General features: G+C 40.3%; 1 protein-coding gene across 5 annotated transcripts in view; it reads right to left on the minus strand.

The window, feature by feature from the left end:
• Positions 1-14,617, minus strand: part of KLF12 (KLF transcription factor 12) — a 440,360-nt gene that overhangs the window by 105,266 nt on the left and 320,477 nt on the right. For all 5 annotated transcript variants that reach the window (XM_024753929.1, XM_024753927.1, XM_024753928.1 and 2 more), the window contains one exon: positions 6,665-6,800. In XM_024753929.1, the coding sequence (XP_024609697.1) occupies positions 6,665-6,800 (136 nt within the window). The remainder of the gene's footprint in view (positions 1-6,664; positions 6,801-14,617) is intronic.

Below are 14,617 nucleotides of genomic sequence, written 5' to 3' on the forward strand. Positions count from 1 at the left end.
GATTTATATATATATATATATATATATATATATATATATATATATATACACACACACACACACATACCACAAGCTCCTGTGTCTAGCTGTGGACAGCTAGGCAGCATTAGTCATATAAATGGCACCCTTTGGGATGTACAGTGCTCAACCCTCACCACCATACCCAGCTTCCTTGAGACTGAAATCTGTAAAACACAAAGCTGATGACGCCATTGCCATTTAAAACCTACTGATGTCTCCCCATTGTCTACAGAATAAATTCACCCTTCCTGATCAGGTCCCTACCCACCTCCCCAAGCAGCTGCATCTCCCAGCTCTCTGTCACACTCACTTCCGTGCCAGTTACTATGAACTCACACATTCCTACCGCATGTCAATGCTTTCCTCTACTCCAGACTGAGCTACGTGACCTTCCCCCCTTTCCTCACTGCAGCCCTTCATGCTTTTATCCCATTGGGCTTTGATTCGCCTCATATATGTTGATTCTGAGCTCCCTGTGGTAAGGTTCTATGAATCATTCATCCTGTATCCCCAGCATGTAACACAGGGCTAAATAAATGAATTAATTATTCACCAAATACAGACATGACTTAATTTGCTAATTCACAAAACAGCTCAAATATCAAATTATTATCAAAAACTGATCAGACTTTAAACGAAAGTGGGACCAACATGGTCCCATCAAAGCGATAGAAATGACTGTATATGGGTGTACAGTCTTCATCTTTGCTATTAAATACCCAGGGACTGAGTTACTCAGTGATCATTATATATATATATTTTTTAATATTGCTAGAATGTTGGGTTGATGCAGGCTAAGTATACACTTTAGACTCTACCTATGTTCATTCACATCAAATCAGGAGCTTTTTCTGACCTCCTTTAGAAGAAGAGCAACGTAAAAGTGTTTATCTCCTTGGCAAGACAGCGAACGCCTCTCAGATTTACCCATCAGCCATGATGTCTATTATTAGTCTATTAGAGAGCTAGACTTCCACCTACAGAACTGAATCAAAGCTATTTCTTTGTTAAGGCATGAAGTAGGGATTTGAAGGCGTCCCAAACACATTAGGCTTATTAAATAAAAGTAGAGCTTCTTTTAATGAGACAAGAATCTGGGAAAGATTTAAAAGAAAAAAAACCCTGAAATTGTCTGACATACTGAGCTCTCTGGCTTCTTCTCTGGGCACAATCAGCTCAGCTGGGTTCGTTCTAATCAGCAGACAAGGGAAGAGGCATGATCCAAATACCCTCAAATCTTTCAGTCAAGGGCTGCAAAATTAGATGACACAGTACCATTTCAACCCTTGGACAAACATTTCCTTTTATAGATTGACAGAAAGCAATTCTAAGAAGGATGCTCATTTTGGGAACGTCAGCACATATGTATATACTGAAACAATAATTTCTTAAAATAATAGCAACAGTGAAGTTTATAGAAAGAATGCTCTAATGTATTTGTACTTTATTTCTTCACATATCAATATAATGCTGTGTGCGATTTACAGAAGTGGAACACCTTTTTAAGAACTATTTCTGAGAAGGCATCTGATAGAATTATCTCTCCCTAAGTCAGATTATATTTAAAGTGACAGCGAGTTTAAAGATGAAAAAAATCTGAAATTATTTCATAAAAGTTATATTCTTATTGGGATTCAGGTGTCAAAAAACTTTGCTAATTTTAGAAAGTTATGGTTTAGAGATATTAAAGCCACAACATAAAAAAAAGAGCTGCCTTCATAAAGGAATATGGGTTTATAGTCAGACAAACTCTGATTTCAATATGAGCTCTGCAAATTATCAGCTATAGGACCTCTGGGGATAGAGTAAACCTCTCTGAGCTTCCGTTTACTTGTGCATAAAAACAGGAGCATAGGGCAAATTAAATGAAAACTATGTAAGTCCTCACAGAATCTGCCTGAAAGAAGTCAGTCAGTAACAGTTTTGTTTTCTCTTTCTTCCTTATCTCTAGGACTGTTCTCTACTGTAATTTAAAAGACATTAACAAAGTTATGCATGAGGAGATTCAGAAATAAGGATCAAGTATTTTAAAATAAGGAAAATGAAAAACACACACAAAAAACCCAAACCGAAAACCTCCAAGATTTCTGACCCTTCTCTGATCATCAGATGCAACCTTCTAAATTAAAAACCATGATGCTTGAGCCAGCAGCAGACTCTGAAGGAATAGGATATCCAACTTGCTACCATATCTGTTCTTTCAAAGAGCATCTAAGTGCAAATAAAGATGGGACTCTTCATTTCCAGAATTCACAAATTGTTTTCCTTTAAGAAGAAGGGCACTTGACACAGGCAATATAATAAAAACAGGGGGAGGAAGCCAGTGTTTTAATTAGCTTAAATGTACTTAACAAGGAACTATTTAAAAAGAATATCCTTTTAACAGGTTCAAATTTTAGGGATGCTAACCAAAGCAAAAAGCTACTAATGCATGTTGCTTCTTTTCCACTCTGACGGTTACAATCAAGATCAGAGAGGGCAGAGAACTCAGATATGGTGTGAGTTAAACAATCACGTGCATTTACCAATTCTGCGAAAACTGACACTGAGGAAAGTTGGTCCATCTCCTTAAAATCTTCATCGCCTTCTCCCACCCTCTACGCCACCCTTTCCCACTTCACTCTTACTGAAAGTATCATGTCTAGACCTTTATTCTTTCAGTTTAAGGCTTGCGCCTGGTTGAACACTAATTCCTCTGAGGAGGGCCCGCTTTCAGATATTCTTATTCATTTACACTTTACTTTGAAGGAAGTTGATTATTCTACCAGCATCAACAAATGAGGAGTAGGAAGGTTTGGAGCTTAGAGAAAAAAGAAGAAAAAGGGGTACAGAAATTAGAGGCTCTGAGTAAGAGAGCCAAATTTTACCTATTTAAAAAATATCATTGTTTTGCCTAGGGTTAGAGTTAATTATAATAATTTGCTCTAATCATGTGCCTGTACCTCTCTTTTTCCAAACACTTATTTCATAATTATGTTTGTCAAGTAGTTAAGGGTAATGATCCTATTATAGCATCAGAGGGGGGAAAAAAAAAAACCAGACCTAAGCAAAACAGATGTTCCATGAATTGCTGGAAGTTGGCTTTGTCAGAATTACTTGAATACACTGTCTCTGGCTCGGACAGTATCTCTACAGTTGAAATACAAGAAGGCTAGAGCCTGTCTGGAGGCCTCGCTCTGGCTGGTTCTTCCCATTTATCTGAATTCACTGAGGCTGAGCTGATAAACGAGAAGCAAGTGAATCAATGAAAATAGTTGCAATGATTGGTTCAAGCACAGTTCAGGAGCCTTGTTATAAAAATCTATTTAAATGGAAGTGAACTTAGGTTGCAGCTCTAGCCACCAAGCATTGTTCCTTTTTATTCAAAGACAAGAGTATCTGAATATTATATATTGGGGTGGGGAGAGGTGCAATGGCTAACAACTTCTGCATTTCAAATCAAAGGAAAATTTCTTGAACTGAAGATTTAATAAACGTTCATTTTAAAAACCAGTAAAATGCATAATACCAAATATTTAAAAAGAGCATTTATTAGCATATTAAGGTTTATGCTATGTAAATATAATAATGTCAGCAAAGTAAGCCACCAAATTAAAAATTCAAACTACGGTGATGACTGCATGAGGCAAGGCTATGAACCCGAATGGGAAAGGAGACAAAGAAGAGATTCAGTTGGAGAGAGTCACCTTGTGGGTTAGGATCTTGCCTGAAGGGCTGGCCCAGGACAAGGCAGTTTCGCCCCTCTCTAGTGTCAGTCTTTCCTAATAGCTTCCTTGCCCATCTTCCCGCTTTCTTCCTTGACACTGCACTGGTGGCCAATGAGATAAGAGGCATGCCTTCAAACCCCTCCTAAACCATGGCTTTAATTGGAGAGACGTGTTTTGGTTGCCCAGGGCTTCTAAAATGTGCTACCTCTATTGCACATAAACCCTTGATTTTATCACCTCTCTACCTGCAGGCATCCTTCTCACCTAACTCAAAGTTCTGCAAGCGCCAGAAACAGATGCACGGATGTCTTTTGAAATCCTCTCATCTCGTACATGCCAAGATGATGTTCAATCCTCTTACGATTTGAAGCATTATTTTATTGATCATAGTATACTGGAATTTTTTTGTTTGTTGGACAGCTTTTGAGTTAATGGAAGCCATCAAGATCCAAAGGCAAACAGAAAAAAGAGGAAAGGGAAATTAATACTGAAACAGAGACATGCATTAAAAATCAGAGAAATTAAGAGCAGGAAGACATATCCACCAAGAGTTAACTTTGGGTAAACCTAAGTACAGATTTTTTTTTAATTCTCTAACAAGGACTATATACTTATTTGTCCCAGAATAAAATTTTCCTTAACATATTGTTTTAAGTTTTGAAATACACCTATATTTAAGAGGTCTCTGCAGAACATTCTTTTCGCTTCATCTAACAGTATCTTAGCACTTCTCAGTGTTTACACACACATACTCCTTCTTGAATGATGGTTAATTAACTATTGATGGGTCCTGGCATTCTAGGGCTTCCCAAGTGACAGCTCAGTATTCTTTACTAATCGTTTAATGAAAACACTTACATGAATAATGAATCTGGCACTTGCCTAGATACACATGCAACTTTTGCAATAGTAATAAAGGCAGGCGTATGCACCGTCAGAACAAAATATTGTGGGGCTTACAAATGTTTTCACAAAGCAAATCAGAGAGGTTATGTTGAAAATGAAGCTCCAGTTCCTAAGGCTGCTATTAAAAGTTTCATATTAAAATATACTACTATATTCTCAGCACATAATATTAAAAGCACAAAAAATGGTTATGTTTAAGATGTTAATACCATGATTTGCTCAATAAGCCCGAAATGGAGTAAGCATAACTTAGATTTTAGTAATCACAGTGCCAAACTTACAGAAACACACATATCTATAACACACACACACAAATTATGTATATATTATATGGTGCAGGAAAACTGTGATTAAAATGTCTATGAAACTTATGATTCATCTCAGAATTGAACTTTGTCATCATTTAGTCTAATTTTGCAGGTGAGAACATGGCATCCTTGATCTTAAGATTTAGCTCCCACAAAACCACAATCACTGCACTGATCACCGAACTGGTGATGAAGTGACCGGGCATGCTAGCACTTAAATATGATTTCAGCCATCCTTCTGATCCAACGCTTTGGAGAAACTAAGTTACTACAACCAGTTACTGGAACAAATGAGAGAAAAAAGTGTTTTTATACATGTTCAAGTGGAAGAATATGACTGGTAACAGACATTACAGGCACTCTTGAGAAAAAGCTATGTTTGGGGAGTTAGAAGTCCTAAACTTTGTCTCGTCACCACTTATCATATGACTCTGGAGAAGACACTGAACCTCTCTCATCCGCAGTATCTTCATTTGTAAAATCAGCATGACACTTGCAATATTTATATTTACTAGTTGCCATGTACTTATACTACACACTATTACCATTATTGTTACTACTACCACTAATAATAATATTAATTTCACCCTTGAGGCTCTCATCTGTCAAAACTTTGCAATTCAATTTTCATGCCTTGTAACTATATCACACCCTCACAATGGTCCTATAAAGTACGTATTCTTTCTTACTACAGATGAAGAAATGTCTCAGAGTGGTTAGTTAACTTGCCAGATGTCACATGGCTATTAAGTGACTGAATGTGAACTTGAATCCAAATCTTTCTGACTGCAATTTCATTAGATTTTCCATATCCTGTTTCCTCTAATATATAATATACCTAGTACCTATTTATCATAGAGATTCATTTTATACACCCTCACATATACACACACATAGGCTTTAAATTCTAAAATGCCCTACTAATTTTTTTTTTTTTAATTTCAAGGCCTAATTCATGAAACAGAGTAGATATTTAGTCAATACCTGGGAAAAAAGAATTAATATATGGGAGGTAACTAAGATCATTTTAAGTAAAGTGTTAATTAACTTTTGTGTTGGCAGTAACAGGGGCTTAATTTAAATCTTCCTCTTCTTTAAAATTATGTTATTAAAAATTATGCTAGAGAAAAAATACACATGGACTAGTCATAGGTGCAATTCTAGACACAGAATTGACAATGATGAAGAAGCAGCTATTTTCAATGAAAAAGGGCTAAACTCTAACCCTGTGTTACAGTTAAAGGAGAAACGATCCCTTTAAAAATTACATATGATTTGAATGTTTCAAAGGGGTAACATAGTATCTTCCAAATTTTAAATTTCAAAAAGCTGTTCTGTACTTTCCTATCAACACAAGATAATACTGCCTGTCATATTTTACCTCTCTTGACTGTTCTATATGAATAATGAAAACAACGATGATAATTAGATAGTGACACTCGAAAAGAACAATGTTTTTTTTTTCAGAGTTAAGGAGAAGGGGCGGGAAGTATTAAAAATGAAGTCTCATTTCTATTCAAAATACAAATTTTCAACTATGCAGAACACTCCATGTTTCCCCTAATCTCCTCCCAAAGAACACAAGGCTGAATGGAAAGATGCTGACACATGTGCCCGTTCAGAGCTAGAATGACAGGTCTGGGGAACAGGAGATGCTGCTGTTTCCATTATCCATTGAACACCTTGGCAATTCTTATTTCATCCTGAGAATGTGATACTTACTCTTGTACTGCTCTGGCTATGGAAAGGGCCGTAGATCCAGTTTCATTAACGCTATCTAAGGTCACATTTGGCAGGTCATCATCATCACTGTCACTTTTACTTTGTCTGGGAGATAGGCCTCGGGGGTCCATTTGTGCTGGGAAAAAAAGGCATATATAATGAATTAAAATTAGTGTGCAGAAAGTTAACCTTGTCCTGGACCAACATCAAGCATGGAATGTCTCCTCTGTGTATGTCACACACATGGAATTCTCCAGAAATCCCAGGAATTAGTGAAAGCGACGTATTTTATGGACTGAGCACGCACTGACTCTTATCCCTTGTTCGTCTGATTTATAAAACCTCCATCAGCTCTCAGTAGTTTGAGGGGATGATTATGGAATAGAAACTGTAAAATCTACAATATTACCAACTTCTGAGAAGCTGATTAGGTAGCTCACGAGTTCCTGTTCTACCCTCTGGCTGCTTCTTGCTTCTGCAACCAGAGCTCTGGCCATTTCGTTGCACATCAGCACTTTCCCTGGAAGGTGGAGAGCAGGAGGGAGAGAAGGTTTTATTTGCTTAGGGCTCCCATCAGAAGCTTAAAGAACGACAAGGTTTACAAGACTAACATAAAGGTTTAGGTATTCTTCATACTACAGTGAATCCTTGTTCACAGTTCGTTGTTGCTCTAAGTGGAGATCTGAGTGCAGGAAAATGACTGAAGTAGTAGCATTTTAACTGTGTCTACATGTGCTAGAAAGTGCCCTTCATCTCTATGCCGATCTCATTTTCCAAAAATGCATTTCTAGATAAGATCCTCCTTCCGCTGCAAACTGGCCAAAGCAGGACATAGCCTGATGTTCTGACTCCTGTTGATGGGGACCATCGGATCCTTTTAAATGAGAGGATCGCCATCAACATTTAATATACTAATGTATATTTTAAAAAATAGATTTCATTCCCACCTCCTTCTCTTTATGAACAGCTTCAGCAACCACCGCCTAGGATTTCCATCAGCCCTCTCATCTCAGGCACGGAGGAAGCACACCTTCTAAATGAAAAGTACTGCGCTAGCTACATAATTGCATTGCTAAAATATATGACTTCAACCCTCAGCCGGCTCCCTCAGCCTGCTCTTCCAAGCTGCCTACAAAAGATTTCTGGAAACACCACTAGCTGTAAAGAAAAGCAAAATACACTTAAAACCGTGGTTACAATGACATTTGGGTACATTTACAGTTTCATTTTTTTTCTCAAATCATTTTTTTTTCTTGTTGTTACCGTACATCATACATTAGGTAGAGCCACAGGGAAATGCTGATATTCTCCCATTTTTTAAACCACGAAAGACAATTTCTCATGATTCTACCTAATACTTACCATATGAATAGAAAAACTATACCTAGAGAGTTCTGATATATTTCTAACTAAACTTGGTTAGGAAGGAGCGAATATCTGTTGAACCTAGGGTGTGAGTGTACTTGACATACATTCTGCCTGTAAGTATAAACACGAAAATGTACTTTGAATAGAAGTGTTTGGTAAATGTTGGCTAAATTAAAGAGAAAATAATGAAACTAATCTAAAGCAGTGGTCCTTTGCTGATGACAAATTTGCCCCCCCCCCACCCCGCAAAAGACATCTGGCAATGCCTAGAGACACACTGATTTGTCATAACTTGAAGGAAGGGGGATGCTACTGGCACCCAGAAGGCAGAAGCCAAGGATGCTGCTAGACATCCTACAAAACACAGGACAGTCAGTGCCCCATGACAAAGAATGAACCAGTCTAAAACGTCAATAGCACCAGGCTGAGAAACTTTGACCTAGAGATTTAAGAGTTTGGACATAACGGTGTTACATCTGATGACTTTCAATTGCATAACTATGTTCCAGTTTCAAAGCCACTAGCGACGAAATTAAATCACACATTCGATTATCCATCTTTTCTGGCTCTATCCTCAAATAAAACAATTCACTGCTATGTGACTCGGCACTCGTAACTTCCACCAATACAGCACTCACTCACTCCAACGCCAGGAATGAATTATGCAGTGACGCTCATTAAGAGTCCTTGAATGTTGTCTTTTTATCACATGGTGGGACAAAGACTTTCTTTTCCATCTGATCTCTAGAGATTTCTTAGGAGAGGGATGTTGGAGAAACTCTTTGTAGAGGAAAGTAACCAGTCCCACAGTTATGCAATAGAGAGCTACTTAAGTATTCAGTCATTCCAAAGGCACTGAAGGCATCAGACCATTTAAGATTTATTTTGGCTACAGGCAACAGAAACTGGCTCAGGCTAACTTATATTAAACGAATGTACTGGAAAGATACTGGGCAGCTCACAGAATGGAAGGTAAAGCTGAACAACCAGCACTCAAGTAGCCCAAGACACAGAGATGATACAGGCATTTCAACCAGGAATTCATCGATAGGTTTCCTCTGGGCCCATCTCACTGTAAAATGATTCATTTAACAATCGTTCACAACTGCTCAAATTCAACCAAGAAAATGAGTAATAGACCTATCTAGGCTGCCAAATCTCATACTGTGTGGTGTTACATACACCTGTAAACATCAACAAGTTAACATTTCAAGTTCCTGAAACACCATGCACGAAGACTCCTTTGCCAAGATATCAAATTAACAGATAGCCAGAGAAAAGAGAATATTTTGGTCCCATCTTTAGCAAGACAACTAGAGCTCTCACAGGTAAGTAATACAACTCAAGGAAGACACAGGCGGTTAACCAATAAGCAATTTGGCTGTGAAAGTTAGTCTCGCTGTATGAGATTCCAAATAACTGGTGTGAGAGTTGATCATCTAAATTATGTTGCTATCTTAAGGAGAGTTTAAAATATGTTAAATATGATGTCTTTTTCGATGTACTTTTCAGGAACATTATAATTGAGGATTTCTTTCCAATAGTTTCAATAAATATTATGAAATACATCTGCTGCCATCATGCTGGGAAACTCTTTTTACCGTGCCTTCAGCCAAGTCGAGGAAGTAATTAGAAAAGCTTCTTAAAATGTGCATTGCTGGGTTTCCCTGGGGGCGCAGTGGTTGAGGGTCTGCCTGACGATGCAGGGGACACGGGTTCGTGCCCCGGCCCGGGAAGATCCCACATGCTGCAGAGCGGCTGGGCCCGTGAGCCATGGCCGCTGAGCCTGCGCATCCGGAGCCTGTGCTACGCAATGAGAGAGGCCACAACAGTGAGAGGCCCGCGTACCGCAAAAAAAAAAAAAACGTGCATTGCTGATTAGGTCAGATGATTAGCTTATCTACATACTCGCATAATTCCACTCTATTTTTATTAAATGTGGGGTAGGGACATTTATCCTAGTTAACCTCCATTAGTCTTTGAGTTTCTCAGCTCATTTAGGGAACACCAATTCTTTGGGGTGCCCATGCAGAGAAAATGGAAAAGTTACCTGGGCACCAGAACCAAAAACGTACCTACTTCCCGAAGTAAGAGAGCAGCCGGAGAACTATAAGCACCTGAAAAGAATTTACATTTGAGACTTTATTCCTCTTAAATGAAAAAGGGATCAGACACGGGTGGGTACTCCAGCTCATTGCTGGTGGAAGTGTCATCCCCGAGGTGGAGGTACTGGGGAACACGGTGTGAACTTCACTCCATGTCACACAAACTCTGGAAGACAACTGCAGAACCCCCAACACCTGAAGTTGAACCTATCTACCCTTTCAAACACCCACCTATAGTCAATGTTACTGTAAAGATCATCCCAATGAGTCGTGTCTCCCTGTAGCCAGGCTCTCGTGGGCCTCCTTCCCACAGTGACTCTGGCCTTGGCTCGACGACTTGAAGTCACTTTAGACCGAGCGGACACATTCCAGACACCAGATGACCACGTTCATAGGAGTGACTAGCGTGAGAACAGCCCGGCTAAACCCATTCCAAATTTTTGACTCACAGAACTGTGAGCAAATAAAATAGTTGCTATTTTAATCTGCTAAATTTGGGAGTGATTTGTTACACAGCAATACAAAATCAATGTAGTGAAACAGGAGGGAAGGGGGGGCAGGGCACAGCATTTGAAAGAATGACACACGCCGAGGACATGACATAAACTGATTAGAACAAAATGGGTCCAAGATGGTGGACAAGTCGACCTCCACTAGACCTTGAGCCTCACTATACACTCACTGTAACACATCAGCAAGCTAAATGACACACCCACGGGTGCCATGACAGTTCCAAGGATCCACAAGCATCAAAAAGTGGGCGGTGGCTCAATTCCTGGAAATCCCCGCCCCTTCCCAAAATAGCTGGGAAACTCCTCCCACTCATTAGCCTATGAAATTACCCTCCCCTATAAAAACTGACAACCCCCATACCCTGGTGCCTTTCTCACCTTCTGCGATGGCCCACACTCTGTCTGTGGAGTGTGTTTCTCTCTAAATAAATCCACTTCTTACCCATCACTTTGTCTCTCGCTGAATTCTTTCTGCAATGAGACTTCAAGAACCTGCTTCATTAAGTCCTGAAACCAGGTGTGTGATCTCAGTTGGAAGACTGTGGGTTTTGGCCGGGTTCGAGTCCCGGCCACATGGGTTCGAGTACCGGCATGTGGGTTCAAGTCCCAACCTGAGGTGCACGGTTTCAATACCAGCTACTCTCCCAGTTCCTTCCAGTGATTTCCTGGCAACGATGTGGAAAGACTTCTGCTACAATTATAGTCAGCCTATCACACTCCTCTCTCTTTCCCTCCCAAGAGGTAATCTGGCCTCCAGTGGCATATATTTAAGTGGGCTATTAATACAATAAAGGAAAATAAATGCCACATGTGATTTTACATTATTTACGTCTTAATCCAAAATGTGCAAAATGGATTTACAGGTATTTTGTCTTTAAAAGCGTCTTCTTTGAACCTTGACCGTGCCTCATACAGGCTTCTATGGGAAAGGGGCCATGAGTTGGTATTATTGCTCTGGTGAACAAAGCTTTTCTACCCAAGTTCATAGTTCACAGGAGGCTCAGATGGCCAGAACTCCCAGGTACATGATCACCCAAAGCTACACTCCCTATGTTTGCCTTTCTAGAACTCCCATGAAACATGTAAACTTTACCTTCCCCCCACATAACAGTGGACTGACACAGACGCAGTGGCATCAGCATCCATTCTCACCTCCGTCACCTCAGGCGAGGTGCTCTTCTAACTTCCCTGGAAAGGAACTTGTCCATTCAGCTATTCTTAAAGGAAAGGAAGCTTTCCCGTTAAGTCACCATATTTACTATGTATAATACAATCATCTTTGAACACACATGGAAATTTACAGACGAACATTTCCTAACCAGAAGGAATGCATTCAATTGCCTTCACCTCCGCCCATCAGGGCTGGAGGGGAGAGGGGTGCACGTGGATGGAAGCGGGGTGAGGCAGTCGGATGGGCAGCTGCCGTGCTGCCAGCCTTTCTCTTCCCCTGTTGGCCACTGTCAGGCTGCCTGCTACCTGCAGATGTCCTCATTGCTCGCCCTGCCAAGGCTGAAGCGTGCCCCAGTTACAGAAACCTTGGTTTCCAGGAGGGCCGCTGCTTCCCTAGAAACAAGGGCAGTGGGAGGATGAGGGGGGAAAAATGGAAAATGAATGTATGGGGGGCAGAATTCCTAGCATCCCAGAGTAGGAGAGTCTCCTTCAGCACTTTCAATGTAGGAGTGCTCCAAAAATGACAGTCATAGAGGGTTTTTAGAATAAAAACATGGCTCTGGCTTCAGAGAACATGGGTGAGACTCCTGGCCCCGCCACTCATCATTTACAGCCATCTGGCCTTGGGCAATTGATTTCCCACCACTAATGCTCAGTTTTCTTCCCCTGCCATTGCCGCTGTGAGGAGTAAAGGAGATAATATATGCAAAGTGTTTAGTACCCTGCCCTGCACTTAGGAGTCAGTCATCATTCTGTTTCATCCTGGCAGTAAGTTTAGTACTACTACTTCAGCCTTCCCTTATATCGATACAATACTATTTACAAAGCCCTCATCTTCCCCTGGACTTATTCAAATCAAGCATTTTTCTTTTTAAATGTACCTAAGCTGAAAATACTACTAGAGAATATATATACCTAAATATATAATACCTAAAACCACTACTTCTTTTAATCCAAACATTCCATACTTAAGATGGTTTGAGTTACGATTTTTCAACTTTACAATGGAGTAAGAGCGATATGCATTCATTAGAAACTGCACTTTGAATTCTGCTCTTTTCCCGGGCTAGCAATATGCCCTACCAGACTCTCTCATGATGCTGTGCAGGGCAGTGAGCCCCAGCCCCCAGTCAGCCACCCAATCACAACTGTTCACAACCGATACACTTACGACCATCCTGGTTTTCACTTTCAGTACAGTATTCAACGAACTACATGAGATATTCAACACTTTACTATAAAGTAGGCTTTGTGTTAGATGATTCTGCCCAACTGAAGGCTAACGTAGGTGCTCTCAGCACGTTTAAGGTAGGCAAGGTTAAGCTATGATGACCAGTAGGTAAGGTGCATTAAATGCATTTTTGACTTAAGATATCTTCAGCTTATGGTGGGTTTATCGGGATGTAACCTCATCTTAAGTCAAGGAAGATTTGTATTCAGTCAACAGATATTTATTGGGTACCTATGAGGTACCAAGCACTCTTCTGAGTGTTGGGGAGAAAGGAGAGAATAAGGTAGATAAAAATTCCTGGTTTCGTACTGGGGCCGGGGCGGGGGAGACAGATAACAAAAATAAATAGATAAGAAAACCATATCCTCTGTTAGACAGTAAGTGCCATGGAGAAAATAAAACAGGGAAGGGAGGGTAGGGGTCGCTGAGAGGCAGGCTGACAATTTCAGACAGGGTGGCCAGGAAGGTCTCACGGAGAAGGCGACACCTGAGCCAGGACCTGGGGGAGCTGAGGGACGCTTGCAGATGTGGCTTATTTATTTCGGTGGATGGGGTAGGATATTCCAGGCAGAACAAACAATAGGTGCAAAGGCTCTGAGGTGGGAGCAGGTTTTACGTGCCTGAGGACCTGCAAGGAGGTTATAGCTGGAGCTGAGACACGGAGGGCAAAGTGCATGAGGCCAGACAGAGGAGGGTGGGCACGAAAGCCTTGATGGCCAGTGGAAGGATTTTGAGTTTTGTTCTGGGTGGGAAAGGAAGCCACTGGGAAAGATTAAGTAAAAGGATGACAGGATCTAAGTTACGTCATTTGATCAGGATCACCCTGGCTATACAAGCACAGGGGGAGATCCAGATGGAGATACATGCAGGAGAATCATCAGAGATATTAATATTCCCTAAAAACTACACTAGCTTTTCTCTCTTTGGTCACCTCATGCTGGCCACACATAGTCAATTAAAACTTAGGTAGAACTTTATTACGTGCAGGGCTATGAAGCACGCTTTTCATAATACATTTGTACAACTGATGTTCTGACCTCATTTGGTTTCAGAGTATCAGTTGCTCAAATACATACTTGATTTTTCTAGCATATCAAGATAGATGATGAGAGAAAAACACATAAGTAAATAAAGCTTGACTCAAAGGATGGTGGACTCCAAGATTAGAACCAGCTCTCCTGGGTCCCACTCTACTTACTGATGTTTCCACTACGCTCTGCTTCTTACTTTCTTTACTTTTGTTACTGCTAATGTAACTATACCTCTACATAGTAGTAACTGTGATTGTTTAGATAACCCCCAATGGAGATTTAAAAATCCAATCAATTATGCAAATCCTGGGATGTTGGTACTCTGCAGATACAATACGCAACTTACTTATTTTTTTTCCCAATTCCTCTCTGCACATGTGTCAGTGTTATGGCTTCTGCCCCCATTATATTAAAAAATAACCACATAATGTTCTTATAATCCCCTAGTGCAAGGTCTCCTTCTCAGTGATAATGCCATCGGACCTCTCTGCACCTTTCAAGACTGTTGGTTATCTCTCTTCATTTTTCACTTGCGG

This window comes from Neophocaena asiaeorientalis, unplaced genomic scaffold (assembly GCF_003031525.2).
Source record: "Neophocaena asiaeorientalis asiaeorientalis breed wild unplaced genomic scaffold, Neophocaena_asiaeorientalis_V1.1 scaffold212, whole genome shotgun sequence".
In the NCBI taxonomy this organism is placed as follows: domain Eukaryota; kingdom Metazoa; phylum Chordata; class Mammalia; order Artiodactyla; family Phocoenidae; genus Neophocaena; species Neophocaena asiaeorientalis.